Source organism: Actinia tenebrosa, unplaced genomic scaffold (assembly GCF_029948245.1).
Source record: "Actinia tenebrosa isolate PJP-AT-01 unplaced genomic scaffold, QUT_ActTen_1.0 PGA_scaffold0__85_contigs__length_37466705, whole genome shotgun sequence".
NCBI classification, from domain to species: Eukaryota; Metazoa; Cnidaria; class Anthozoa; order Actiniaria; family Actiniidae; genus Actinia; species Actinia tenebrosa.
The window spans coordinates 12,108,730-12,136,605 of NW_028292569.1; the positions used below are offsets into that span (position 1 = coordinate 12,108,730).

The 27,876-nt window shown below is 36.3% G+C and overlaps 4 protein-coding genes across 11 annotated transcripts in view; all 4 read right to left on the reverse strand.

Moving 5' to 3' along the window:
- Nucleotides 1–867, reverse strand: part of LOC148913517 (uncharacterized) — a 4,582-nt gene extending 3,715 nt beyond the window's left edge. The window contains exon 1 of one of the 4 annotated variants that reach the window (XM_089031091.1): nt 80–831. In XM_089031091.1, the coding sequence (XP_088887217.1) occupies nt 80–386 (307 nt within the window). In that variant the 5' untranslated portion in view covers nt 387–831. Of the gene's footprint in view, nt 1–79 lie in introns of all 4 variants that reach the window. The other 3 variants (XM_089031097.1, XM_089031088.1, XM_089031102.1) reach the window with 3 other exon arrangements.
- The window catches only part of LOC148913511 (limbic system-associated membrane protein-like), a 73,244-nt gene that overhangs the window by 27,900 nt on the left and 17,468 nt on the right, over nt 1–27,876 (reverse strand). Inside the window, exons 7-8 of one of the 4 annotated variants that reach the window (XM_089031017.1) lie at nt 27,792–27,828; nt 26,482–27,615 (exon numbers count right to left, since the gene is read on the reverse strand). In XM_089031017.1, coding sequence (XP_088887143.1) covers nt 27,570–27,615; nt 27,792–27,828 — 83 coding nt within the window. In that variant the 3' untranslated portion in view covers nt 26,482–27,569. Of the gene's footprint in view, nt 1–26,481; nt 27,616–27,791; nt 27,829–27,876 lie in introns of those variants that run through there. The other 3 variants (XM_089031000.1, XM_089031014.1, XM_089031006.1) reach the window with 3 other exon arrangements.
- Nucleotides 6,436–17,566, reverse strand: LOC148913518 (opioid-binding protein/cell adhesion molecule homolog). Its single transcript, XM_089025771.1, has 9 exons — nt 17,312–17,566; nt 16,819–17,193; nt 16,093–16,371; nt 15,657–15,932; nt 15,203–15,274; nt 14,548–14,625; nt 13,978–14,127; nt 6,664–6,694; nt 6,436–6,577 (listed from the first exon to the last, which is right to left on the reverse strand). Exons 1-9 carry the CDS (start codon nt 17,376–17,378, stop codon nt 6,436–6,438), a joined length of 1,470 nt encoding a protein of 489 aa, XP_088881897.1. The 5' UTR covers nt 17,379–17,566.
- Nucleotides 18,098–22,162, reverse strand: LOC148913519 (uncharacterized). 2 transcript variants are annotated; one of them, XM_089031031.1, is made up of 10 exons: nt 22,097–22,162; nt 21,630–21,996; nt 20,977–21,246; nt 20,670–20,807; nt 20,188–20,259; nt 20,039–20,095; nt 19,758–19,865; nt 19,518–19,545; nt 19,318–19,354; nt 18,098–18,828 (listed from the first exon to the last, which is right to left on the reverse strand). In XM_089031031.1, the coding sequence occupies exons 3-10, from the start codon at nt 21,149–21,151 to the stop codon at nt 18,574–18,576; spliced, it is 870 nt and encodes a 289-aa protein (XP_088887157.1). In that variant the 5' UTR covers nt 21,152–21,246; nt 21,630–21,996; nt 22,097–22,162; the 3' UTR covers nt 18,098–18,573. The 2 variants fall into 2 exon arrangements, with proteins under 2 accessions (XP_088887157.1, XP_088887153.1); XM_089031027.1 differs by having other exon boundaries at nt 20,532–20,807.

Below are 27,876 nucleotides of genomic sequence, written 5' to 3' on the forward strand. Positions count from 1 at the left end.
TAGGGAATTAGAAGTTAGGAATCAGAAGTTTATATGAAATAAATAAGTTATGTTACTCCCAAAAGAGTGTATGGCTTACCTTTTCCTTTCTCTGCAACCATTAGGTGCACATAATATGGTAGAACTATAGATACATCGTCACTGATGCTTGCAATGTATTCTTTAGTATCATTGACAATAAGGTTCTTCAACACGAACCAAGCACGACCTATTGTCAAGTTTCCAATAAATTCTACTCTCTTTTTCAATGCCGCATCAATATCTTCGTTTATGTACACCCTTCCATCATTTGAATTAACGCTGATAAACTGAGGATCAGGGATGTTGCCCTTTCTTATTCCCCAGCTGGCAGTAAGGATTTCTTTTTGGTCCGTTTTGTTCCACATAAACAAGGCATCTTCTCCAGTAGAACCTTTGATAACTATTGGACCCTTTATGGTGCATACTTTGTCAAACAAGAAAAAAAATACAAGGTATTGATATATGTTTGCTATTATATTGTATCATTGAGCTGCTGCCTACGATAATAGCGGAGCTCCAGCGCGAGCGGAGCACCATAGGTATAGAATGTGGTAAACTAAAACTCAGTTTTCGTGGTCATCGCATGGGAACCCTGTGCGTAACGCTAAAAGTGTCGCCCGCCAGGTGTACCTCGCGTTTCTGATTGGTCGTGCTTTCAAATCACACGTCACTTGGACCATGACCAGTTTTATTAAATTAACTATCTTTTTGTGTGTGTGTGTGTAAAATTGTAAAAACGAAACAAAAAATCATGCAAGAAATCATGGAAGAAAAGACTTCGTTCGACACAGTGTGCAGATAGGGGTTACGACATTTTCTATTTTGTTTTATTTGTAGATAACATAGCACAACATTACCGAAAAACGAGCAACAGACTAGCATGATGAACAAGCAAAAAAAAAAGTGTACTTGTTTTGTTATCGTAGTAAGAGTGCGTCGTAGTTCTTACATGATTTAAAGTAGCCATTTGAAGAATTAAAAAAAACTGTTTAGTAGGATTACATATCAGCGAGGTAACTTTTTGAATTCTACAAATTAAACAAATCCAAGAGATGTGTGGCAAAGTTTATAGCTAAATAACATTGCTAAAATTACCGGCCAAAGAGCAACGAACTAGAATGGCAAACGATCGAAAAAAGTGTACCTGTTTTGTTATTATGGCAAAAATACTTTAATTTTGACTTTCGTTCAATAGTTTTATATATCTTTCTACATATTGAATGACATATATAAAATCACACCAATATTCAACTGTTTATTGAGCTTTTTGAGCTATAGTATGATTATAAAAATGAGCTTAATTTGTTGTGGTTGAGATATATGTTATTCTATAAAGACCTTAAAAACCTATTTACAAATGCCAATTTACTGACAAAGAAAATTGTTTTTTTTGTATTTTGCATTGCTTTTTGCATTATTTTCTATTTTGTCTCAGTTGTTCTTGTCAAGTTTAAATGAATGTAAACTTTGTTTTTCGAAACTTTTGTAGTTCGTGATCTGATTTCCGTATCTTTTCACACATGAAAACAGGTGAAAACTTGTAAAATAGAATCTCAAAATGTAGGAAGCTTAAAGTGCCTATCACCCCTCTGACAATATTCTCAGTATTGATTCTACATGGGGTAAGATGTTTGAATAACCCGAAAAAATTACATAGTTTGAGTGCGGCTTCTTGAAGTTATGAAGGTTTTTCCATGCCATATGCTATTGCTGTGACGTATGAGGAGGCATTTATGGTTATTTGTTGTTCCTCGTGATTCGAAACACCGGCTTCTATGGGAAAACTAACTTGCAATCATTTCTTTAAGATCAATGGGGAAAACAATGACGTATTTCAAATTTAATTTATCTGTACCAGTAGTGTTTTGTACATTAAATGATTACTCCTCATACGCCACAGCATTAGCATATGGCATGGAAAAACCTTAAACTATATATATTTTTAGTGTTATTCAACATCTTACCCCATAATTAATAATGTGAATATTGTCAGAAGGGTGATAGGCACTTTAAGTTTACAAGCTTATCGAAAAGTAGTTAAAGAGTATATATATATGAGAGGAATAAAAATATTTTAATGAAGAATTAGGATAAGAAAACTATTTTCAGGACCTTCATTTCAAAAGTTTAGTTAGTTTATAATGACCTCCAGCCAATTTTCTATCTCGTGATGCTACCAAAGCATTTGTTTTTTTGATTTTCATTGCGGTAAAAATACGGTTCATATAAGAACATGAAAATTCCTAAGGAAAACCAAACATCGTTATGTAAAAGAAGTAAGTAAGCTTATTTTTTGCTCACCTTTTTTGACCAGTTTTCAAGTTTGTTTTAAGCTTAGTCTTGATTTGTCCTAAAAAAATCCGTAATCTCCAAAATTTCGATTTCGATGAAAGACATCCAAGGTAAATTTCACTAAACCTGATATTGTATTGGATTATCTGTAGTTATCTTTCGTTTTTTAAGTAAAGTTAACCAGGAATTAAAAGTTTAAAAATATCGTCCATGGGAAACTTTGCCAAAGAATTTTCCAAGAACAAAACTAGCCCCTGAGGGGGCTGGTTTTTAGTTATGTACAAAAATTCTAAGTACGAGAGTATACTCGCGCAAAGAAAACGATGTAGTGCATTTCGATTCGATTTCACTGCATGGTTTTTATTATGGGAGACGTTATCTTCATCTGTAATTTTAAAAATTTGAAAAATTTCCCCCGATTTTATTTCACTTTTCAGATTCATTCAAATTGGCCTTCCTGTGACTTCGCGTATCGGGAGCTCCACTTTTAGGCAGTGCCTAAATATATATATATTATATGAAATAAATCCGTAGATGACAAAACATAAGGAAGGTATATAGCAAATTCATTAATATAGTATAAAGCTTGTTTCCTAGCCGTTTTCTACATATTGAACAGTAAAATATTTTAAAAACATTTCTAAACAGTTGTAAAACGGAAAAGGAATAAAAAGGGGAACAAATTAAGGTTGGTAAGGGATTGACGTAAATGAATATAGTCAAATTTGAATTTATTGATTCTTTTTACATTTTGAATTCAATTTGTAGTTATATGTCAAGCACGGAAAAGAGTGTTTCTTTCGATTTCCAAACCACCGAGTAGTGAGTTGAAAAAAGAAAGCAGAGGCGAGTTTTTTGACCGACTTCGAGGTATGTGGTTGGATAGAGAGTGAAACGCTTTTCGAAGTGAAAAATATAACTTCTCAATTTATTGATGATTATTGTAGAAATTCAAAGCTTAAGTTACACAACTTTTACGCATCCTTCACCCTAATAATTTTCTAATAATAACTCTATGCGTTTTTAGGTGGTTTTCAAACGTAGCAGCAGTAGCTACAGCACATTACTTTTTCTCAAATCATTTTGAATACAAAATTAACGCTACTATTTAAAAAATAATGTTTCAATCATATGGTGGGAACAAAAACCTTCCCTCATGGGTATTAGAAAGGGGACGATATACATGTTATAAAAGTACAATTTTCTAAATCCAAAATGGAGGATATGTAAACCTACTTCAATTGGGTGTGTATTAAATTTCTCTATTATACAATTATGCTAGGTAGGAGAAGATTACTTATCGGATTTAGAAAATGATGTTGTTAGGCTATCCAGCAAAGGAGATATAATAATTCAAGGCGATTTTAATGCCAGAACTGGCAATTTACAAGAATTTATTATAGATGATGAAGATAGTCAAATTTTCTGTGAGTCTTTACCCGAGGATTATGTATCTGACATTTCAAACGTGAGACAATCTTCAGATAGAATAGAATTGATAGAATTCTGTACCGAAAATAACTTTAGAATACTAAATGGTCGAACAACTGGAGATAGCAGAGGAAAGCGAACCTGTTATCAATGCAATGGCAGTAGCCTCGTTGATTATGTCATTGCCAGTCAAAATTTATTACAAGGCATTCGTTATTTTAAAGTACATGATCTTAAACCACACCTTTCAGACCACTGCCAACTATCATATAACATAAATATTAGGCGACCCAGAGATACCCAACCTGAAGCACATAACATAGATTGTATTTCAGGTACACACCAGAAATTAACCTCAAATGATCAAGCAAAATCAAAAATTCCTCAATTACTTAAACAAGACTATGCTGCAAAGCTGGAGAATATTTTCTCAGAGGATATCATAGATGAAACAAATATAAATTCACGTGTGAAAAAATTTACCAATGTTATTCAGGAACTAAGTATTAAAGCAGGTTTTCGATATTCCAAAACTATTGAAGAATCAAGGAGGTAAACCCTTGGTTTGACAAAGAATGTCAAACTGAAAAGAAATCTTTATTACGAATCGGTAGATCCTTGTAACGATCCAAACAACCAAAACCAAAAAAAAACCAAAACCCCAACCCAAAACAAAACCCAAAACCCAAAAACCCAAAACCAAAACCCAAAAAACCAAACCAAAAACCAAAACCAAACCCAAAACAAAAACAAAAACCAAAACCAACACCAAACCCAAAACCCAAAACCAAACCAAAAACCCAAACCAAAACCCAAACAAACAAAAACCAAACCCAAAACCAAAAAAAACCAAAACCAAAACCAAAAAAAAACCCAAACAAAACCAAAAAAACCCAAACCCAAACCAAAACCAAAACCCAAAACCAAAAAACCCAAAAACCAAACAAAACCCAAAACCAAACCCGAAAACCCAAAAGGACCAAAACCCAAAACCCAAACCCAAAACCCACCCAAAACCCAAAAACCCAAACCCAAACCCAAAACCCCAAACCAAACCCAAAACCCCAACCCAAAACCCCAAACCCAAAAACCTACAAAAACCCAAAAACCCAAAAAACCCCAAAACCCAAAACCCAAAAACCAAAAAAACCCAAAACCCAAAACCCAAAACCCAAAACCCAAAACCCAAAACCAAAAACCCAAAACCAAAACCCCAAAACCCAAACCCAAAACCCCAAAAAACCCAAAACCCAAAACCCAAAACCCAAAACCCAAAACCCCAAAACCCCCAAAACCCAAAACCCCCAAACCCCCAAACCCAAAACCCAACCAAAAAAACCCCAAACCCAAACCAAAACCCAAAACCCAAACCCAAAACCAAACCCAACCCAACCCCCCAAAACCCACAACCCAAAACCCAAAACCCAAAACCCAAACCCACACCCAAAACCCAACACCCAAAACCCAAACCCCCACAACCCAAAACCCAAAACCCAACCCAAAACCCAAAACCCAAAACCCAAAACCCAAAACCCAAAACCAAAACCCAAAACCCAACCCAAAACCCAAAACCCAAACCAACCCAAAACCAAAACCCAAACCCAAAACCCAAAACCCAACCCAAAACCCAAAACCCAAAACCCAAACCCAAAACCCAAACCCAAAAACCCCAAAACCCCAAACCCAAACCCAAAACCAAAACCCAAACCCAAAACCCAAAACCCAAACCCACCCAAAACCCAAAACCCAAAACCAAAACCAAAAACCCAAAACCCAAAAACCAAAACCAAAACAAACCAAAAAAAACCAAAACCAAAACCAAAACCCAAAAAACCAAAAACCCAAAAAACCAAAACCCAAAACCCAAAACCCAAACCCAAAACCCAAAACCCAAAACCCAAACCCAAAACCCAAAACCCAAAACCCAAAAAACCCAAAACCAAAACCCAAAACCCAAAACCCAAAACCCAAAACCCAAAACCCAAAACCCAAAACCAAAACGCCAAAACCCAAACCCAAAAACCCAAAACCAAACCCAAAAACCCAGAAAACCCAAAAACCCAAAACCACCAGAAACCAAAACCCAAAACCCAAAACCAAAACCCAAACCCAAAACCCAAAACCCCAAAACCCAAAACCCAAAACCCAAACCCAAAACCCAAAACCCAAAACCCAAAACCCAAAACACCAAAACCCAAACCCAAAACCCAAACCCAAAACCCAAAACCCAGAACCCAAAACCCAAAACCCCAAAACCCAAAACCAAAACCCAAAACCCAAAACCAAAACCCAAACCCAAAACCCAAAACCAAACCCCAAAACCCAAAACCCAAAACCCAAACCGAAAACCCAAAACCAAAACCAAAAACCAAAACCCAAAACCAAAAACCAAAAACCAAAAAAACCAAAAACCAAAAACCAAAACCAAAAACTCAAAAACAAAACCCAGAGAACCAAAACCAAAAACCAAAACCAAAAAAAAACCAAAAACCAAAAACCAAAAACCAAAAAACCAAAAACCAAAAACCAAAAACCCAAAAACCAAAAACCAAAACCAAAAACCAAAACCAAAAACCACAAGAACCAAAAACCAAAAACCAAAAACCAAAAACCAAACAAAACAAAACTCGATAATGAGCTATTGTAAAACCAATAAAAATATGGTGATAATATTCTATTCTAGCATCTTTTTCATACCTCTTTCTTGCTCCTGTCTACCTGGGCATGGATTGGTATGTCCCCTTGTTCTCTTGTTCTCTTCTTTTTTGACAAATCAACACTTGCATATATGGGTTTGTAATCTTCTATAGCCTCCAGAGGCGAAGAAGGCATCCTTAGGTCAACGGAATTGGCTTTAGTTCTTAAGAATATACGTCTTCCGAATATAATCAGTTTACAAATCAAAACATGAATACGTACTCATTTTCCCCTGGTTGTTCTTTTGTATCTGCTGATATAAATAATTAACCTGCGCTATAAAATTCGTTCTTGCAGTTGGTAAATAATTTTATTATATAATTACCAATGAAATATCTATTTTTCTCTATTTCTTAAAATTGATATCTTCACACGTGAAAATAACACCATTGCGATGGCTATTCAAAAATACACGGAAAGAATTGCCTGAAAAAGCCAAAACATACTGCGCTCACTTGTGAGAGATCTTTTCAACACTCGAAGATAAATTTCGTATCTCCAAGCGCCCATGTAATATCCTCTATATACAGTCAATTCAAAAAATGTTGTCGTCGACCAACTCAAGCCTACGCGACTGGACCGAAAGGAACTCTGGATAGCAATCATTGAAGCCGAGTTGACTCCATAATTTTATCTGACTAGTTATGCCTGGTTTACAGCACGAACCTTCGTAGGCGAGCGGGAAGGGATGAGGGAGACGTTTTTTTAATGCCTTCATGTTTTTGCATTCTTTCCCTAAATAGTCCATGGGCCAGAAGGGATGTTGAGGCTCACTCAGAGGGACAAAGGCTGAGCTATATGACATGAAAGATCATCCGAAAGAGTTACCAAATTCTCTTGATAGCAATCCCGAAGGAGTAGCTTTAGTAGTTTTTTTGCAAATAGAAAATCTAAAAATTATTGCTCTAACATGGAAGCGAGGCTCTACTTTAAAAATAATGTAAACGTACTTCCTAAACTTCAAACCTGCGTTTTTATGACAATTATAAGTAATAAACATATAAACTTTATAATCTGGTTCAGAAACCTTCGAAAATAATTCTTAAACTTCCTATTTGAGGGAAACTTAATATTCACATTGCGAAATGCATCATGGGTAAAATCCAAGATGGCTGCTTCTGTGCATGGTAAGTGATTTGAAGTTGTCTTACAAAAACATTAATTTGAATCTGTTTTCAAGGTAATTAAGTACAAAATATTATACAGAATGGCTGATTATATACTAAACACATAAAATAGAGTAACAATACTTGATATAACATTAATTTTTGGCTAAATTTACACAGTGGACTTGCAGCTTATGAGAGATTGGCATTGAATTAGTAAAACGTTCAACTCAAAACTTTTTCCCTTTTAGGAGACATACCACTAATCCCACTTATTTTTCCATCATTTTATTCCCAGAAAGGGTTTTTCTTTAATAAATAAACTTGAAATAGAGTAGAAACCCTTAAATAATATCGATTTTGGACGAAAACTTTGAATTTACAGTTGACGTTTGTCGACATTAGCGAAATGTTCGGCTCAAAATTTTTACCGCTTGTTGAGAGAATATATTTCACTCTTTCAACTTATTTCTCCCTGCTTTCTTACTGAACTTTACACTTTTCTTAATTAATGTTTCCTAAAAAACAGATGTTGAGGAAAAGCGTCCCCGAATTGAGACTTGCATAATCCATTGTTGTGACCAGTTTGACGAGAAACTCTGCTCGCCTAAAGATGAAGCATCTTGGAAATCTCTTCTAAGCGCCGCAAGAATCCGCAAATTTAAACTATTGTTAGATTTGGAAAATTCCTATTGCGAAAATGAAATCCCTCCTATAAGCTACCATCGGCAATGCCGTAGTATCTTTACAATGAAAAGAGACCTAGACAAACTTTCGTCCTCTAATATTCAACACAGTCAGCGAGAAAATCCAAACGACGGAAGAGAAAAATCTTTTCGGGAGAGCTCCAACCCGAAAAGTAGAGTGTACGAGAAAAAATGCATTTTCTGTCAAAGTGATAAATACAAAAAGGGCTCGAGAAATAGAGATAATCTCACACAATGCAGGGATCTACGCGCTGATCAGTCAATAAGGGAAGCCGCCATCACGAAACATGACACTAGAATACTTGCAGAAGTGTCACGCGAGTTGGTAGCTGCAGAGGCATGGTATCACAGGTCTTGCTACCGTGAGTATACCAGGGCACCAAACGAAAAGAAATCTGACATAGAAAACACTGTTGATCATGAAGGACAATGTGATGATTTAATGAACGAGGCATTCGAGGAGTTATTCACATATATACGAACAGACTTGCTCGAAAATCCGAGGTTAATCACTATGGTCGAGTTAAAAGAAATACTACTCTCTTTTATGCGCGCAAAAGGCATTTCAGGTGAGGCCCCCGCTAAAAACCTTAAACGCAAACTCCAAGCAGAATTTGGAGAAACATTACAATTTGAAGATCTTTTAAATAACAATAAACTGACAATCATTCCATCAACTTTGTCAAAAGTGCACCTCGCCAAAGAGTGTCTTGAGTTGTCCAAGCATCTTAAAAAGAGAGAAGCGAGTAGTGGTAGTGATGCGACGATCAAAGAGGCCGGGTTAGATATTCGTGAAGCAGTTAGAAGCCACAAAATAGAGAGCCACTGGCCCCCCAAGCCAAGCGACCTCTGTGAATATGCAGTCAATCTCCCTGGAAAACTTGAAACTGTCCTCTATACTTTATTGACCGGGAACACGCAACCACCAGTAGAATACCCCCAGCGAATTCAACGCCTAGTAAACTCCTTTGGTCAAGACATCGTATATGCTGTAACTGAAGGGAAGCAGAGACCTCCTAAGCAAGTTCTTCTGCCGTATGCAGTGAAGACTTTGACAAACAATGTTGAACTCATTCAAATGCTTAATCGATGCAGACATGGCATATCCTATTCTCAGATCGAGGAAATGAATACGGCACTCTGCCTGAAAAAGTTGGCCCAGACCCCTGATAATGAAGTTCCACTGCCAGAATCTATTCGTCCTCATATCAGTACCACTCTTGCATGGGACAATATTGACCGTTTGGAAGAGACTTTGTCTGGAGCTGGAACTTCACATAGAGTTAATGGCATTGCTGTGCAGGCACGACATTTTGGTCCGTATCCTCAACCTCAAGCAAACACGCAGATAAAGAGAACGAAAAAGAGAAGTATAGATTATCTGCCCCGTACAGAGATTGCCCCTTACAATGCAGGAGAGCGCCGTGGTCCTCCCTCAAGGTCATACATCGATGTTACGTCTGCAGTAATCGTTGAAGAAGCTTGGAAGAAAAACCTACTTTGGATCTTGGTCCGTCTCCACGCTAAAGAGAAGCAACGCGCAAGTGGCTGGACAGGCTTTAACATTCTCGTGCGCGACGAGGTCGATGTATCACAGGATAACATCGGATATCTTCCAACAATTGACGCGCCAGCTACTGACATGTCGACAGTACACAAGATACTAGTAAGGTCATTGAGGATAAAGGACACACTAAAGCTAAAATCCAACGTCCTTGTATTTGATCAGGCGCTTTACGCTAAAGCCATAGAAATACAATGGAAGCATCCTGATAAATTCAGCAATATTGTGTCAAGAATGGGCGTATTCCATGCGTGCTGTACGTTGCTCTCAATCATTGGAAAGCGATTTCAAGACGCTGGCCTGAGAGACTTGGCAGTTGAATCTGGGGTACTAGCAGAGGGGTCTCTATCTGGAGTAATGGAAGGCCGCAGATATAACCGTGGCGTACGATTTCACAAGCTAATGTATGAGGCAATGATGAGGCTAGTCTGGAAAGGATTTAGACCCTGGATAGCAGCAAACCACGAAGAGTCTAAGGATCTGATAGAAGATGTTTATCAAGAGTTTGAATCATTATATAATGACATCTGCGAGAAAGAGTTCAAGCAACACTTGGCAAGTCCCTCCCATGAAAAGTTCGGCGACCTCTTCAAACAGTACATGGACTTTCTACGTGCTCGAAACGGCAAATTATCAGGGTTTTGGATGTCTTATATTGAGTTGATTGAAATCCTCCTTGGACTTTTGCGCGCATCACGTGAAGGAAACTGGGAACTGCATTTGACCTGTGTGAGGAAGATGATCCCATGGTGTTTCTCATATGATAACATAAACTATGCACGATATTTGTCTGCGTATTTATCAGAGATGTCACATCTTGATACTGAACATCCAGATGTAGCAGCCTATCTTAGAGCAGGGGGGTTCTCGGTACAGATTGGAGACCACAACACGTTTGGTAGGATAGCAGTGGATCAAAGCTGTGAAGAAACTGTTAACAAAGATACCCAAACGCCAGGCGGAACTAAAGGATTTAGCCTGAAGCCTGCGGCAGTCAGCAAGTACTACCTAATAGCTGAGTACCGCAGTATCTTTCTGCGCCACCTTAAGGATATGTTACACTTGAGTGCATCAACAGCCCAGCACAATGACTTGCAGCAAAGTAGAATATCTAGAGATGAATCGGACGTGAAGTCGTTAATTGCACTCATCGAAGAAAGCTGGATTAATCCCTTCCAAGGCGATGCGTCAGAGCTCATTTGTCTATCCACTGGCAAACTTGCAACATCTGACATCGAAAATGACCTTTTAGACGCTCAGACAATAGGAGAGAATGCCTTTAAGAAATTCAGCAAAGAAAGGATCGAATCTAACCCACCTGTGATAAATTTTCACGACACGTTAAAGAAACAAAAATTGAAGACGTTTGCAGATCTATCGAAGAAGGTTAGAGTTCGTAAAGAGTCGGGAAAGGAAGTGGTTATCAAGGCAGATCGCGCTTTATTTGCACAGTTCATACTAATAGCGGAGTACAGAAAGTTGAAAATCAGTGACGTGCTATGTCATCCCCTGGGGCCATTACCTTGGGCCCTGGCTTCTGAAGATGGATCGATTCGCAAAAAGAACAAGGCATCACTTGCAAACCAGCTGAAGAAAACTGTTCCACCAGCAGACACTATACCAAAGCCTTGCGCACTGATAATAGATGGGATGGCATTTGTTCAAAAACTCAAAGGCGATCAGAAAACATTCGCTGAAATAGCAGACACGATCATGTCTATAACCCTGAATGAAGGAAATGACAGTGAACGCATTGATGTTGTCTTCGATGTCTACAAGGAAGAGTCAATAAAGACTGCAGAACGAGAGAAACGAGGCTCTGCAATGGGGCACGAATTTAGAAGCATCAAACCAGATCATCGCGTACATCAATGGCGCAAAGTTTTGCTCAGCTCCGACAACAAGTCACAGCTCATCGAGTTCATAAGTGAAGAGTGGCAAAAAAATAGATTCAGAGAGAAGTTGTCTGGGAAGAAGCTATTTGTTACAAACAATGAAGTTTGTTTTGAGATTTCATCTACTGGCTCAAGAATACGTGAAGATTTAAAATCGACTCACGAAGAAGCTGACACCAGAATTTTGTTGCATGCCTTGCACGCTGCAAACGCAGGATATGCCGTTGTTATATCTTCTGAAGACACCGAAGTTCTTGTTATCTCTCTGGCACTTAAGAGCTTCATTGCTTCTCCTCTGTTTATCAAGACCACAAAGCAATCAAGAACAACCTATGTTGACATCTCGAAAGTTTGTCAAGCGGTTGGCAGCAAAGTGTGCAAAGCCCTTCCCAGTTTTCATGCTTTTATGGGCTGTGATAGTGTGAGCGCTTTTTTTGGAAAAGGAAAAGTCAAATCACTTAAACTTGTCAGCCAAAACAGGGCCTTTGTTAATCTTTTTCAAGAAATTGGCATGCATTGGCAGCTCGGAGAAGGTCTTTTTGACAAGATCCAGGAATTTACGTGCGCCATGTATAGCTCTGTCACCGGAACATCGGATGTCAATGAGATGCGTTATAGGTAAATAATGAGAATTCTTTCTGTTTTCTAAACTTTTGAATTTTTAGAATTGCTATAGAAGCCAATAGCTAATAGTTTGATATGCATTATTACATTTTAGACTTTTCTGTGCAAGACAAGGAAAGATTAGCTCAAATCAACTCCCCCCATGTGCCGACTGTCTGAAACTTCATGCACAACGCGCTAACTATCAGGCTGCAATATGGAGGAGAAGTCTACAGGCCTGCCCTCAAGTTCCCTCCCCAGTTGGGCATGGTTGGATTCTAGATGGTGAAGGCGGTTTGTCATATCAATGGATGACAGGAGATCCAGCTCCCGCAGCCCTTCTTGAATTTCTTTCTTGCACTTGTAAGAAGACATGCAGTGCTCCCAGTTGCACTTGTATTACCAACGGTTTAAAGTGCACCGACATGTGCAGACTCCTGACCTGCGAGAACCGTCCACTAGAGGATGACGACGAGGACGAACAAGGTCCTGCTGACAACCAAGAAGAAACTTCAGATGAAGAAGCTGAGGATTGATAGCTGATGAATTATTAAGGTAAAGCTTTGAATCAGAAACCATCAACCCTTTCCAGCTATAAATGGTTTTTAATGTCCGTTTTGTCTTTCAGAAGTGAAGAGAGGTACTCCATATGGTAGATCCAAGATGGCGGATAGAAGATTTCAGATCTAAGATGGCGGCCATTTTGGCTTGTTAAGATTTCTGTTAATCAAATAAATCCCTTGGCACCAATTATCTCAAATTGCTAAAATAGATTGTAATGCATCACTTGGCAATGAAACAAATACAGTAGATAGCTTAAATTGACCATAAACATAGCTTTTTGCTAATAATCACAATACTTTGGCTGTTGCCATAGAAACCACCTCAAAACACGCTTGACTGACATTGTCGTGCTGCCAAGTCTAAATTTGTAACTCAGCGAAAGCTTTGTCATGAATCTATGTTTAAAATAGCTTTTTTGTACCGATTTCCTTAAACCTTCATTTATTCAAGTACATTTCCTTATATTACAATATAAAGCAGTGATGTCACTTTGTCACGTGATATTCCTTATAAAGCTACTCATTTGTGACTGCTATCATCCGTTTTCGGAAACTACAGGTTTCAGGGTTTCCAAAAATATATGATAGCGCTTGTCCCTCCAGGTGAGCCTGACCACCCTATTTTTATGGGTCGGGCCCATGGACTAAAACCCAAAGACATGCATTTGATGGATTGTTTCTCGCCATTATTATCTTATTACTAGCGGGAACAATCAATTCAGAACGAATATTTAACCGCTTCAGTGATTTTTACCCATATTCCTTTCGGTCCAGTCGCGTAGGCTTGAGCCAGTCGACGACAAGGTTTTTTGAATTGACTGTATTAAGCCTATGACTTGCATGATTAGGTTATTCTAATCATGACTGGTTAATTGTTTCTTACTGAGGATGTTTGAATTAAGGATTGGAAAAAATGAAAAAGGGTAAGGAAACAGAATCCAAGAGGGACAAGAATAAAATACATAAAGGAAAGGGCATCGAGAAAACAGAAGAGCATTACAGAAGAGCTCCGTACGGGTAGTGATGGTCGTAATACATATATATAACCTATACACATATAAATAACATCAATAAGGAATGATAATATATATAGTATACCTTTGTTGTTCCTGTACTTTTTATAGATCACTACAGCAAATATAATAATTATCGTTATCAAGACAAACATTACTGCTCCACCTGCTGCCAATAAAAGGATATCCTTTTTGCCCATTTTATTGTCTCCTCCTAGAGGACTGCTAGTCTTGCCTACAACACAAATAAAATATGAATAAGAAAATGAATATAAGAAATATAAGAAATTTGAAAATTTAAGTGAAAGAAAAAAAGAAATAAAAGAAAATAGTTAATATAAACAAAATGAGGAAAAAAATGGAAGTTCGCATTTAATAAGAAAGAAAGTAAGAGACAAAGAAAGAAGAAAGAAAAAACGAAAGAGAACAGTAAACACATACGAAATGAAGAATATGCAAAGCAGAATAGGAACAAAAGAAGAAAACAACTTTATAAAAGGAAAAATAATTAACATGAAGGAAGAGCCGAATATAAATTTTTTTAAAAATTGTATATTGTATCATACCGGCCATTTATTATTATTTTTATTATTATTTTTTATTATTATTTTTTAATTTGCACCTGAATGGAAATTATTTTTGATTAAGCTTTTACCTTGTTGTACCTTTGGTGTTGAAAGTACTACATTGGTTGAACTTATTGAACTTATGTCTATCGACTTAGACGTAGATACTGACAAAAAATTATAGATGCATAAGTCGGCATAATTGAATTTACAGCTCAGTTTTTGTGTGTATGTGTGGGATTGTGTTTTTTGTTATTGTTGTTTGTTTCTTTGTTTGATTGGTTGATTGATTGATTGATTGATTGACTCCATTAATTAACTATAAAACTAACAAAAAAGTATAAACAATTAAAAACTAGCGAAAGATAGCGTAACGACATACTGACGTCAGTTTCTTTCGTTAGGTGTTACTTGTTTATGCACTTCAAAATCGCTTTGCTCAAACAAAATCACTTAAGGAATATAAAAAATAAAAAAAAAACACCTGAATAAAACGAAAAACAACAACGAACTAAAGTAACAACGAAATGAAAACAACAACAACAAAAAAAAAAACAAAACAAAAAAAAAACAAACAAACCAACCAACCAACCAACAAACAAACAAACAAACAAACAAAAAGATACTCGTTTAACACCCGTTTATAAATTGAATTCTTAAGTTTTCATTTCATTTTCTGTTCTTCAGATTTTGCTTGACTGTCCGTTTTTCTAGGTTGGTTGTTTGTTACATTTGCTTACATACCTCGGTTAACTGTTGACATCGAGCTTAGTGCATGGCGTGTACTTTCCGATGGTACCATAGAAGTAGGAAGAGCTGAAAGATACCAAATCACGATTTATTCCTTTTCCCATGTGCATAGTTACAGACGGAATATGTAGTTGCACAATTTTTAAAAGAGCCCTTATCACGTTTTGTAGCTGTTAGTTGGCACTGATGAATATATAATACCATAAATAAAATGATAAACCATAAAAATGATGAATTAAAATTCATATTTCCACGGGCGAGGCTCATCCACAATTTTAGCTTACAATGAGCGCGTCCTCAATCATCATGCATTTCTACGATTATAAAAATATAGAAACATTTTTGTGTAATTTTTGACATACTTGGTTTTCGTAACAACTTTTCGAAGATTGTGATTTCGCATAGAAAAGATCCATAAAAACCATTAAAAGGAATAAATGTTTCAAACCTGTTTGGGTGACATTGATAAAGTGTTCATCATAACCAAGTAAATTTTCTGCTTTACACCTGTACAACTCATAGCTGCCTGCATCAATGGTTACTAGTTTCAAGAGACTACCGCCAGTAACAGTATGATATCCTGTAGCTATTGATCGATTACGGGGATCATACCACGTGAATATAGGAGAGGGCACGCCATGGGCCAAACAGTATATCCTGATTTTACCACCATTATATGAAGAAACTGTGTCATTTGACCGGACTACATCTATTTCTGGTTTGTCTGCGAAGAGAACGAATTGATTCTTCCAATATATACCTTCTAATAATTTCATGATCTATTAGGATAACCCAACATACAAATTCGTACTAGCAAATAACAAAAGAACCGGCTATACAATTAAATCCAGAGGTTGAGAAAATAATCAATGTACTAAACTCACACTGGACAGATATTGCTGTACTTCTACAGGTTGGATTCTCCTTCGGGTTGTTAGTTGCACAGCAATTATATATCCCCCCATCGTTTCTTGTGATATTTGATATATTAATTTTTACATTTCCCACGCCTTGGTTCTTACGGAACTTGCCACCATCCATCAATCTTAGCCATGTGACGTTTGGTTCAGGAATTGCAACCGCTGAACAGCTGATAAGTAATCCCTCCGATTCATTTACACGTATTTTTGAAGAGGAAGGGTTTAACGTGATATTAGGAGAAGCTGTTAGGAGAAGAACGAAACCCATTCAAAACACTGCGAGATTACATTATTGCTCATGCTAAAAAAGTACAAAAATACATCCAGATTATTGATCGTGCTAAAAGAAAGAAAAAAAGAAATAAATAAATACACCTTATTATCATTGAGAAATGATCCATAAAGTAAGCAAAAGCAGAAACAGCAAACCAAACTAACTAAAAACTTTTCTTTTGAAGAAATAAAAATGAATACAACAAAAAACAAAAAACAAAAAACAAAAAAAAAACAACAACAAAAAATTATAAAAAGATGTAAACAAATAAAAAGCAAATATAAACGAAAGCTTGATGTAATTCATACATGGATGGAAAAAAATAGTGGAAACTCGATAAAATCACGATATATGTATCATTTTACTAATCTTACTAATAATCGGAGATGTATAGCATCTAAAATATCTGAACTTACACGTTACGACGAGCTTAACTTTACTTGTTATGGGGCTTCTTGTTGCCAGCATCAGAACACATCCATACGTACCACTATCAGCCAGAGTAACATTATGGATTACTAGTGTAGCAGTTGATTCTTTACTCACTCGAACAGGGTTCAGTAGTCTAGCAGGACATGTAGCGTTTTGTATGTTCCATTTCCAATTGTTGTATGTATTTTCTTGTGCGATTATAGACGTATTGCCATTATCAGCATAGAACATCCACCTTGGTGAAAAAGCATTAAACTCCTCCATCCTGTTATCCACACTGTAATCCCACACGAGCTTAGCGGTTTCTCCTACAGACACATACAAAACACTTGGTGGAACTACTGTGAAACGAGCTGCACCTAAAATATTCAACCAGGAAATATTAAAAATATAAAAATATAATGTACTAGCAAAATGGATATATATTCCTGTAAGATAAAGCAATGTTTCTGGGAAAGTAAACAAACATATACTCACCCTGCGTCCTGCTCACAAGTAACACATTGATGATCAGTGAAATCCATAGGACTAGAGATGCCTCCATTGTTTCAAAAGATTAAAGCATTAGCGGATCAAAATGATGTAATACTTGAATAGGTAATGTATTTCACTTTCATGATTCGTTGTTTTATGCATGTGGAATTTCTTTCTCGAAACCAAATATCAATGAAAAGTGTTTTCTTCCATTCTAGCGCATGATTGCACCAATCAAATGATGCTAAAATGAAATTCATGGTTATTTCGTTGTAATCATTGGACCACTTGATTTAATATCGAGTCAAAACGATTAAGGATAACTGTCCTTCTTGATTTGTTTTTTTATTTTTATTTTTTATTTATTTTTTATTTCTTCCGTTTACTAAAAACAACCAAACGAAGCGTAAGGGCGTAAGAACGTGATTCTTATTCCAGATGATTTTCTTCTGATGCTTAATATAATTACGTTATACTGGAGGCAGGGCATCATTGAGAAAAATTACTGAACACTTTAAAAAGTGTTACACCCGGTCATTTCAAATAAACTCAGCTTTGTGCTCAAAATAATATACCAGTGGAGATAGCAATGGAATCAAACATGACCATTGATTTCGAAAGCATCTAAACCTTCACGATATTGAAGGAATCCCCTTGTGGTTAAGTATTGTGCTCGAGGGAGGGTTCGTACCCATGGAAGACGCCTTTTGGTTTACTGTCATTCAATAAGGGAAAACATACCTCATGGCCCGAGTCTTTTTTCGTAGATGTTGCCTACTACATTATACATACACTTAAATGTCTTTTTATTTATTACTACCATTATTACTATATTACTACATATTTTATACACCAGGCCGAGTCTTTAAAAGAAAGTCTAAAAATAGCATCTTTTTTTGTTTTGCAATAAATCGCATTTTTTAATGAGGGAAAAATTATGGGAATTATCTGACAATATATTTAGATGAATATTAATTTGATATATTTGCTTTGTTTCCTTTGCACTTTTGCTTTCTTATCTTATTGTTCACTTATTCCTCCTTTTTATTTTATTTTTAGTAGAAACGTTTTCTTTTTTTCTTTTTCGTTTTTTCTTTTAATAAAACCAACATTACTTTAATACAACTACTTTTCTTCTACACTTGAATACAGATGTATTGGTTGGTATCCTGTTCCTTGCTGCTCGTGATTAACATTCAATGTAGCATGTTTATGCGCTGTCTCACAGGGATCATTTGTTGGTAGCCCTATTTCATTATTTTCCCTTAGTAGCGACTGATACTCGTGCTCACTTGACAATGACTGAATAATTGACCATTATTTATCTGTTGATAAAGATGCTGAGTTCCTGACAGAAAGTGCTGCTTTGCAGGATTCTCTTTTGGTTTCCTCTCGTCCAATAAGGTTGGAGTGCATTCTCTCGATACTGCTGCAACATCAATATTCGGTGGTATGAGGTTTGGTGATTCGTGGGATGTTTTCGATGCTGCTGGTTCGTGGGTTTCCATTTCGATTCTATCCTATATTATATAAGAATATAGTAAAACAATTTTTTTTTTTTTTTTCCTGTTTGTTAGATAAACCCAAAACATCTACTCTATCCCTATTACTAAGAAGATATAACTAGCTAAAAACTAGTGTGAGCTGCGTCGGTGTTTCTAATGAAACAGTAATGATGAAAAAGTAAATTATACACCGTGAAAAAATGAAAAAACTTACAAGTAAGTTTTTTCATCTTTTCACGGTGTATAATTTACTTTTTCATCATTACTATCCCTATTACTGCTTAGGTTAAGTTGGCAATCAATAAGTCAAGGGACCAAGGGTTAGTGAGTAGTCCATATTCAGATATATAGTACAACTTAAATTTTTTTCATCCACACCCCCCCCCCCCCCCCCCTCACCTAAATAAATTAAAAATTAATTAAAAACGTAGTCCAAATCAACCTGTGGCTTTTTTTCCTTCATTTTTATTTCCTTATTACTGCATCCTATAGTATTAAACTCACCTCTACAATCTCAAAAGATTCTTCTGGTTTTGAAACCCTAAAAAGCGAAAATATAATCCTTAAAACGTTTATCAAAATTCAGTTGGCTATAGTCCTGAAAAATGGCGTGAACTATGAATTATTTGTTTTTGCATGGGGAGTGAGGATATGCAACGGGTGGGTTATTACATACAGTACGTATATTGAACATGTGAATTTACCTTTCGTTGTCGTTCTTCTTCCTTAAAACTACAATATATTTAAAACAATGATAATAAGTAAAAAGATAGACACACACCGATAAAACAATGTTGCCAGATATCAAACAAAGAAAGAAAAAGAAATATTAAAATATAAATCTGAAATTATTCTATCGAATCATCATCAATTGTTTTACATACTTCACGGATTCTGATTAATACTACGTGATATGCGCTGTATGCTGGAATTAAAGTGTTTACCTTTGAAGCCAGCCCTTTTGAAAATGTAGCACACTAATAGCGCCATGATAATATTCACAACTATTGATATTGATGTTACTATGAAATGAACTGTTGGAAATGTGCGACCTGATGAAAACAGAAAAAATGATTAAAGGTAACGCACAGTATGTGCCTGCAGACTCGGGGTAGCGGGTAAAGCAAAATAATAATTAAAAAAAAAACGTGTCAATATATAGAAATAAATAAATTAAAATATATGTAACCTTTATTTATAATTATATATGTAACATTTGCATAACCTTGAATAAATAATGTCGAGCAAGACCTTTCTCCAGGCTTGGCTCTTGAGTCATGACCTTTGAATGATGATTAGGATGTCAAGTCAAATGTTAATAATTCAACTGAAGTAATTAAAGTGGCTCATCAGATGTTTATTGGTAATTCTGACCTGTAGTGGTTTGTGATGATAATGTCGTTATTCCATGGTGATTTCTACTTGGCATCAGAGAGGGTGGATGGACTGAGGATAGATGACATTATTTGTTTATGAGTAAATAAGTCCAAACATCCATCCATCCAAGCATGCATGCATAAATCCAGTTTCCTTGCAGGCATCCCTCCCTCCCTCCCTCCCTCCCTCCATCCATCATCCATCCATTCATCCATCCATCATCCATCCATCCATCCATCCATCCATCCATCCATCCATCCATTCTTCCATTCATCCATCCATCCATATATCCATTTTTCTTTTACCATCTAAAGTTAATTATTTATTATTGTTCTCCAAACCTGTTTGAATAATACTAATAAAATGTTCATCATAACCAAGTAGATTTTCTGCCTTACACCTGTACAACCCATAGCTGTCGGGGCAGATGGTCACTAGTTCCAAGACACCGACACCAGTAACAGTATGAGATCCTGTACCTATTGATCGATTACGGGGATCATACCACGTGAACAGAGGAGAGGGCACACCATGGGCCAAACAGTATATCCTGATTTTACCACCATTATATGAAGAAACTGTGTCATTTGACTGAAATAAATCTATTTGCGGCTCATCTGTGAAGAGAGTGAATTATATATTTTCAGTCTGCACTGTTTCAATGAACTTGATCGTGATCATATTGATTTGTTGCAAACCTTGCAGCGCCCCCTCACCCCACCATTTTGGCTAAAAAACGTAACAACATATATTCGTATATCTAAAAAAAATATCAGTTAGACTCACACTGGACGGTTACCAAGACACTCTTACAAAATGGAGGTTTGCTCAGGTTGTTAATAGCACAGCATTCGTATATTCCACTGTCATATCTTGTAATATTTGTAATATCGATTGTTACATTCCCTACGCCTTGATCAAAGACATCACCCTGTACTTTTTGCGACGTGGCGTTTGGCATAGGAGTTCCTACCGCAGAACATTTGATATGCAGTTCTTGGGATTCGTTTACAGGTATGTTTGAAAAGGACGGATTGAACGATAAAGATGGAAATGCTGTAAATAAGAAAATAGCACATGTAAGCACATATCAGTCGTCGCCCTTACAAATACGACAAACAACAAAAAACGAAATGACTTGAGATCGAATGCATACTATATATCCATCAAAATGTACATATTAGTGCAAAGTTGAAAGTGCAAAGGGTATAGTATGCACAAAGAACGAAAGAACGAAAGAACGAAAGAACGAAAGAACGAAAGAACGAAAGAACGAAAGAACGAAAGAACGAAAGAACGAAAGAACGAAAGAACGAAAGAACGAAAGAACGAAAGAACGAGATTTCAAAATTTGGAAAATCAAAAACTAAAGCAAACAAGAAAATTTTTTTATAGAAACAAGAACAACAATTCCAACAAATTGAAAGAATTATACCCACATGTTACGACGAGACTTTACTTGTTATGGGGCTTCTTATTGCCAGCACCAGAACACATCCATACGTACCACTATCAGCCAGAGTTGCATTATGGATTACTAGTGTAGCAGTAGATTCTTTACTCACTCGAACAGGGTTCAGTAGTCTAGCAGGACATGTATTGGTGTTTATATACCATTTCCACTTGTTGTATGCATTTTCTTGTGCGATTAGAGACGTAGCTATTTTCAGCATAGACCATCCACCTTGGTGAAGAAACATCAAACTCTTCCATCCTGTTATCTACACTAATCCCATACGAGCTTAGCGGTTTCTCCTACAGACACATACAAAACACTTGGTGGAATTACTGTGAAACGGGCTGCACCTAAAGTATTTTAAAATATAAATTATAAATTATATATAAATGTGAATATTCCTGTTGATAAACTCGGAGAAAGTAAACTCAAGTAAAAACAAATTATCACCATGCGCCTTGTTCAAGAGTAACAGTTTGATCGTCATTGAAATCAATAGACCTACAGAGAACCCCATCGTTCTTATGAAGCAATGATGGATCAAAATAATGCAATATTTAAATTGGCAAGTATCCTATTTCACTTTCATGGATCAAATTTAATGCGTGTGGGATTCTATAGCTTCTTAAACCACATAGAAAAAAATTGTTTTTCCCACTACTGTAAAACTTTCAAGACCCCTCAAAATATTCGAAAGACTTAACTCTATTTGAGGGGAATTGAAGCTAGGGTGATTTTTGGAAAATCAATTTTTTATTAGCTTGGGCTCAAGCGCTTTAGTTTGACTTTTTTGAATAAATTGTTTTCGTGGTAGCGTTAGCATAGGAAGTGCAAACTTTCGAAACCTTGTCAAAGAACAAAAGATAACGTAAACCATATATAAAATAATGGTTTGCTTGAGCCCAGCTAAATAAACTTAAATCAATAAACAGCGGGTAACGAATAACAAAATTCATGCGTGATAGATTCAATATATGTATTGTGCCAAGATAACTAGAATTCTACGTCACGCTTGGTACAGACTGCATTCTACAATGAAACATGCACACCTTTGATGTTTAGCTACCTGTTGAGAGGGAAATATAACGGCTACACACGTCAAGCCAATTAAACATTTATCATGTACAATCTTTAAATTCTAGATAATGATAATCGTGCTCTCCAGTACTTGATAAACATCATGAGCTTCTGATGGAAATTGCGGTTTTGCGGTATCCGGTCCTCTTTACTCTCGATATTGAAATTGGGTCCGCATACTATCAATAATGGTTTGATGTTCAAGTTTGAGGGTTTCAAATTCTGTTTACAAAGCTATTGGTTCTTGTGGTTTCAGTGTCTCTTCGTGCTGCACAAAACGCAAAAACACATGATCAAAAACGATACCGTTTTTGTTTTAATTAGAGAAGCACGCAACGACATATATAGGAGAACAATTCAATACGCGCCATCGATGTAAGTAAAATTCCTTTGCGGTATGAAAGAAATAAAAAAGAAACAAATTAAACTATCGAAAGAAAAAGAAAAAGATTAAGAAAGAAACAGAAAGCTTTTCGAAGTTGTGTCGGCTTGGTAAATGAATAATTGAAAACACCATAATATATAATATTCCTTTTAAAAATAACGTTACACTAATACTTAATTCACAACCACTTGTCATAGATCATTCAGTGCACTTCAGCAGCTGAATGCCTTTTTTTTTGCCACACATTTCATTTTCTGAATTCTGCATATATATATGGGTGAGATAGAGAGAGAGAGAGAGAGAGAGAGAGAGAGAGAGAGAGAGAGAGAGAGAGAGAGAGAGAGAGAGAGAGAGAGAGAGAGAGAGAGAGAGAGAGTGAGTGAGTGAGTGAGTGAGTGAGTGATACTTTATTTATACTCGAAAAAAAATTCTATCAATATAAAAATTGCTTTACAAGAATGTCGAGTTAAATAAGAATACAATTTAGACAGCTAAAAAAGTTTATGAGAGTCCAACAGAAGAAAGCTTTCTTTTAAATTCCCTCATACTTCTAGCTGACTTAATATCTGAAGGCAAAGAGTTCCATGCTTTTGCACCTTCATAGGAGAACGCACGTTTGAGGTACTCAGTGTTTGGTTTCGATAATTTTAAACACTTTTCTCCCTTCCGCAAATTATATTTTGTAGTTTGATACTCAAAGCGGTCTCTTAAACTTTGAGGTGCAAGAGCATTCAAAGTCTTGTACATTATTGTGGCTTTATGTTTCTTCCGCCTGTTTTGAAGATTTTCCCATCCTAGAGACATTAAAATGTCGCGCGACCTAGTTTCATAATTACTCTTAGTTATAATTCGGCCTGCGCGATTTTGCATTTTTTGGAGTCTGTCAGCTGATGTTTTTGGTAAATTATCCCAAACCACATCGCAGTAGTCAAACCAAGGAGTTATCAGCGAATTATATATTGCAATCGCCGTCTCCTGGGGGACGTAATCACGAACCTGTCTAAGGCCAGCCAGGCCTGATGAAACTTTTTTACATATATGATCGACATGGTCAGCCCAGGACAGGCGTTGGTCGATTACAACCCCCAGGGTTTTGGCTGTTTGGACACGTGCGATTTGTTTACCTTCAAGGTAAACATGTGGTTTGGAACTTATTTGACGTAATTTGTCGTCAGACCCAATAAACATATATTCAGTCTTTGTTGAATTAAGGCTTAATCTATTTGCCATCAACCAGTTGGATATGCTAATAATATCAGAATTGATCTGCTCAGATAAAGATTTTACGGAAGTATTACAAGCCGTGAGGCTTGTGTCGTCCGCGTACATTCTTGTACTTGAAAAATGTACACTATTTGGTAAATCATTAATATACAATATGAATAATAATGGACCTAGGATTGACCCTTGGGGAATTCCACAAAGGGTTTGTTTTATAGTAGATAATGTATTATTCACGTTGCATCTCTGTCTTCGCTCAGTTAAATAGGATTTAAACCACTTCAATGAATTTTCTGCAATGCCGTAATTAGCTAATTTATGGAGAAGGATAGAGTGATTAACTGTATCAAACGCTTTCGTAAAATCAAGGAAGGTGATACAGTCAATCTTCCCTTCATCTATATTTGTAAGCCATTCAGTTGTAAGTTCCAGCAGAGCAGTAGTCGTTGAGTGCTGTGGTCTAAAACCTGATTGTTTTTCAGAGAGCAGGTTATTTGAACTAAGATAAGTATATAACTGGTTGAAGACAATTCTTTCGAAAAGTTTAGCAATGGCAGGAAGTACTGAGATAGGGCGATAATTGTTTAAATCATCTCTATCATTTGCTTTATGAATAGGAGTTACCTTGGCGAGTTTAAGGTCATTTGGAAAAATACCACTGTCTATAGATTGATTGAAAATCTTAACTAAGGGATTAATAATAATTGGAGCACCTTCCTTTATCAAGCGCACAGATATGCCGTCTAAGCCCGTTGCCTTATTACTTGATATAGAGTTTAAGATCTTAGATAATTCATCAGAAGTCGTGTGTTGTAATTTAAAGGTCGAGTTTGCTTTATTTAGGTAATAGTTAAAGCTTAGTGGTCCTTCCGGGATTGTACCGGCTAGCTTTGTCCCTATTTCAGAAAAATGAGCGTTAAAAAGCTCAGAGATTTCTTGAAAATCACAAATAGTGTTTTCCCCGCTCTTTAAGGAGGTTATACGAGTTTTGTCTTTACTTTTTCGAGATAAGACTTCATTTATTGTTTTCCAAACTTCGCTCGAATTTCTCGAGATTTGTGAAAAGTGAGTTTCATAGTATTTCTTCTTAGCTTTTTTGATTTCATTGTTTACTCGGTTTTTACTTGCTTTGTATTTTTCCCAGTCATTATTTTGGTTTGTCTTTATTGCTAATTGTTTTAGTTTGTCACGTTCGAGCATCAATTTTCGTATTTCAATTGTCAACCAAGGCGTCCTTCTATTTCTTATGCGCTTCCGCTTTAACGGTGCGTGCAATTCAATAATAGATAGAAACAATTCTTTCCATTTTAACCACATATCATTTGGGTCCTTTAAATCATTCAGGCTATCCCAAGGGAGTGACGCCAAGTCCCTACGAAAATTGTTTGCATCAAAATTTTTGAAAGTTCTAAATGTTATTATTTTGTGCTTATGATTTGTTGGTATAGCTATCTTGCGTATAGCATACACCAGGCTGTGGTCACTCAAAGAGAGGTGTATAACACCGCTCTGGGCAACCCTGTTTGGAGTGTTTGTAAGAATGATGTTCAAGAGAGAGAGAGAGAGAGAGAGAGAGAGAGAGAGAGAGAGAGAGCCTTGTGTCCCCTAGTGGCTAGATAGCATATATCGAGGAAAAAGGGCATTGAACATTGTTTCATTCTGACCAGGTTGGTGTGTTTTAAAGTGACTGTAGCTAGCGTTAATATGTAGTACTAGCGTTTTACATAATGCTAGCGCTACAGATATAGAAGTCAACATTTTATCATATTCCTTCTTCTGCAAGATGCAACTAGAATCACTTGAGGCAGCATAAGTATACCAAAAGATTCTCATGTTTTCTATGTCTTCATTTAGTCACACCGATATTACTTTCCATGGCTCTACTCTGCTTTTTTTTGATATTATCATCATTTATTTTCGCATTGGCGGTTACGTTGAATGGAAGTTAAGGTATTACCTCCGCAGCAAAAATAAATAAATAAATAAATAATTAAAGCAAAGCAAAGATGATGGTGGCGAGTAAAATTACTAACCAAGGAGAGATAAGAAGAGAAGTAGAAACAGAAAACGAAAGGAGGAAGAGAATGAAGGAAAAAGGAAGGAAGGAGAAAAAATGCACGAATCCTAAGAATAACTAGACAGCAAATGTACGTTTTAGTATTATTCCCATCCTAGATATCTTATAAATGTTTTATTTTTTTATTGCATGGATTAATGAATGCGCATAAAATGTGAATTTCGACTTTTTGTTTCTAAAAATATGCAAATTATTCATTATATTTTATTATATCTTAATTATTAGGCAATATCGATACCACACATGCCCAACTCATATTCCCGGTCCCCGAGGGAGAAGGTCGCATTAAAATGGACTAGAGAGTCTGGTGATTGCTCTAGGGCAGTACCAACACCCAGTGACAGAACCAACAGCGATGAAAACCAGCTTCTTGTAGATACCGCGCATGAGCTCGAACAATTGCGTTTTGAGATATTCAGCAGTCGAACGTTTTCATAGAGAGCGTTCATTTGCTTTTTATAATTTCCTAGTCAATACCAGAAATGAAAACCAAAAAACCCATGCACGGACCAATCAAAAAAAGGAGAAAATGTATTAGTCAACTTGTATTATAAATGGGATATCTAGCCTATACATAGTACTCAGTTGATGTAATGTATTCAGAAAATCTATCGTGTTCTGTTGTAAATTCATTGTATTTTTATGAATAACTTAGATCAACTGCTTGCTACGTAGGCTCTTTCAACTGTGAATTGCATTATGAAATATATGAACGCGCGCGCTGATTAGCTATAAACGTAACTAGATGAACTTACACCACAAAAATGAAACTTTAAAAACCACCTAGAAGTCATATTTGTGGTTTTACTTTTTATCCCCAATATTAGCATAAAGATGCAGTTTCTGATATTCAGATTTTTGTTGATGATTTAAAAAGTTTAATGCTTCGTATTTTGGAGGAGACATTACAGGTTCTATTTTTAAAGTACTGTTATCCAACACCCTGGTCCTGTTTAGAGCCTGGTAGCCTTGCATGTTTGGTAATAAAGCATCATCTTTAAGCTCTTGATAATATTGGTGGATTTGTGACCCATGAACATCGTCGTCTCCTGTTCCTTGTTTTGAATTTCCTGTATTGTCATTGGATGACTCCGATTTTTCTGATATTCTTTCGTAGTCTTCGTTTGGCGATGTCTTCGATGCATTTTTGGATAGAACGTTGTTTATAGTCGATTGCTCCATCGTAGTGAGAGGAACTGGTATTTCGTCCTGACATCAATAAACCGGTTAGCAAAATAAATAAACAATCAAACAAAAATGAAGGAATGAAGGAAAAGCAGAGAAGGAAGGAATTGAAGAAAAAAAAGAAATAATAACAATAATGAAATAACTTTGTCATTCTTTTTAGGGAAGAATCAAAACGATATAAAAGATTATTGGCATACCTCATGAGCTGTTCGATCCAAAACAGGACTGGCAATTCTGTAGGAGAAAACAAACACAATAATATTTTACAATTTTAAAGGACAT

Coding starts and splice junctions, on each gene's coding strand:
- LOC148913518 (XM_089025771.1), bottom strand. CDS start 17,378: ATGGAGGCATCTCTAGTCCTATGGATTTCACTGATCATCAATGTGTTA. Junction 16,372..16,818: donor AGTTAAGCTCGTCGTAACGT/GTAAGTTCAGAT, acceptor TTCTCCTAACAG/CTTCTCCTAATATCACGTTA. Junction 6,695..13,977: donor AAAGTACAGGAACAACAAAG/GTATACTATATA, acceptor TATTTATATCAG/CAGATACAAAAGAACAACCA.
- LOC148913519 (XM_089031027.1), bottom strand. CDS start 21,151: ATGCCAAACGCCACGTCGCAAAAAGTACAGGGTGATGTCTTTGATCAA. Junction 20,808..20,976: donor TGTCTTGGTAACCGTCCAGT/GTGAGTCTAACT, acceptor CTCTCTTCACAG/ATGAGCCGCAAATAGATTTA. Junction 18,829..19,317: donor AATCTTTTGAGATTGTAGAG/GTGAGTTTAATA, acceptor TATATAATATAG/GATAGAATCGAAATGGAAAC.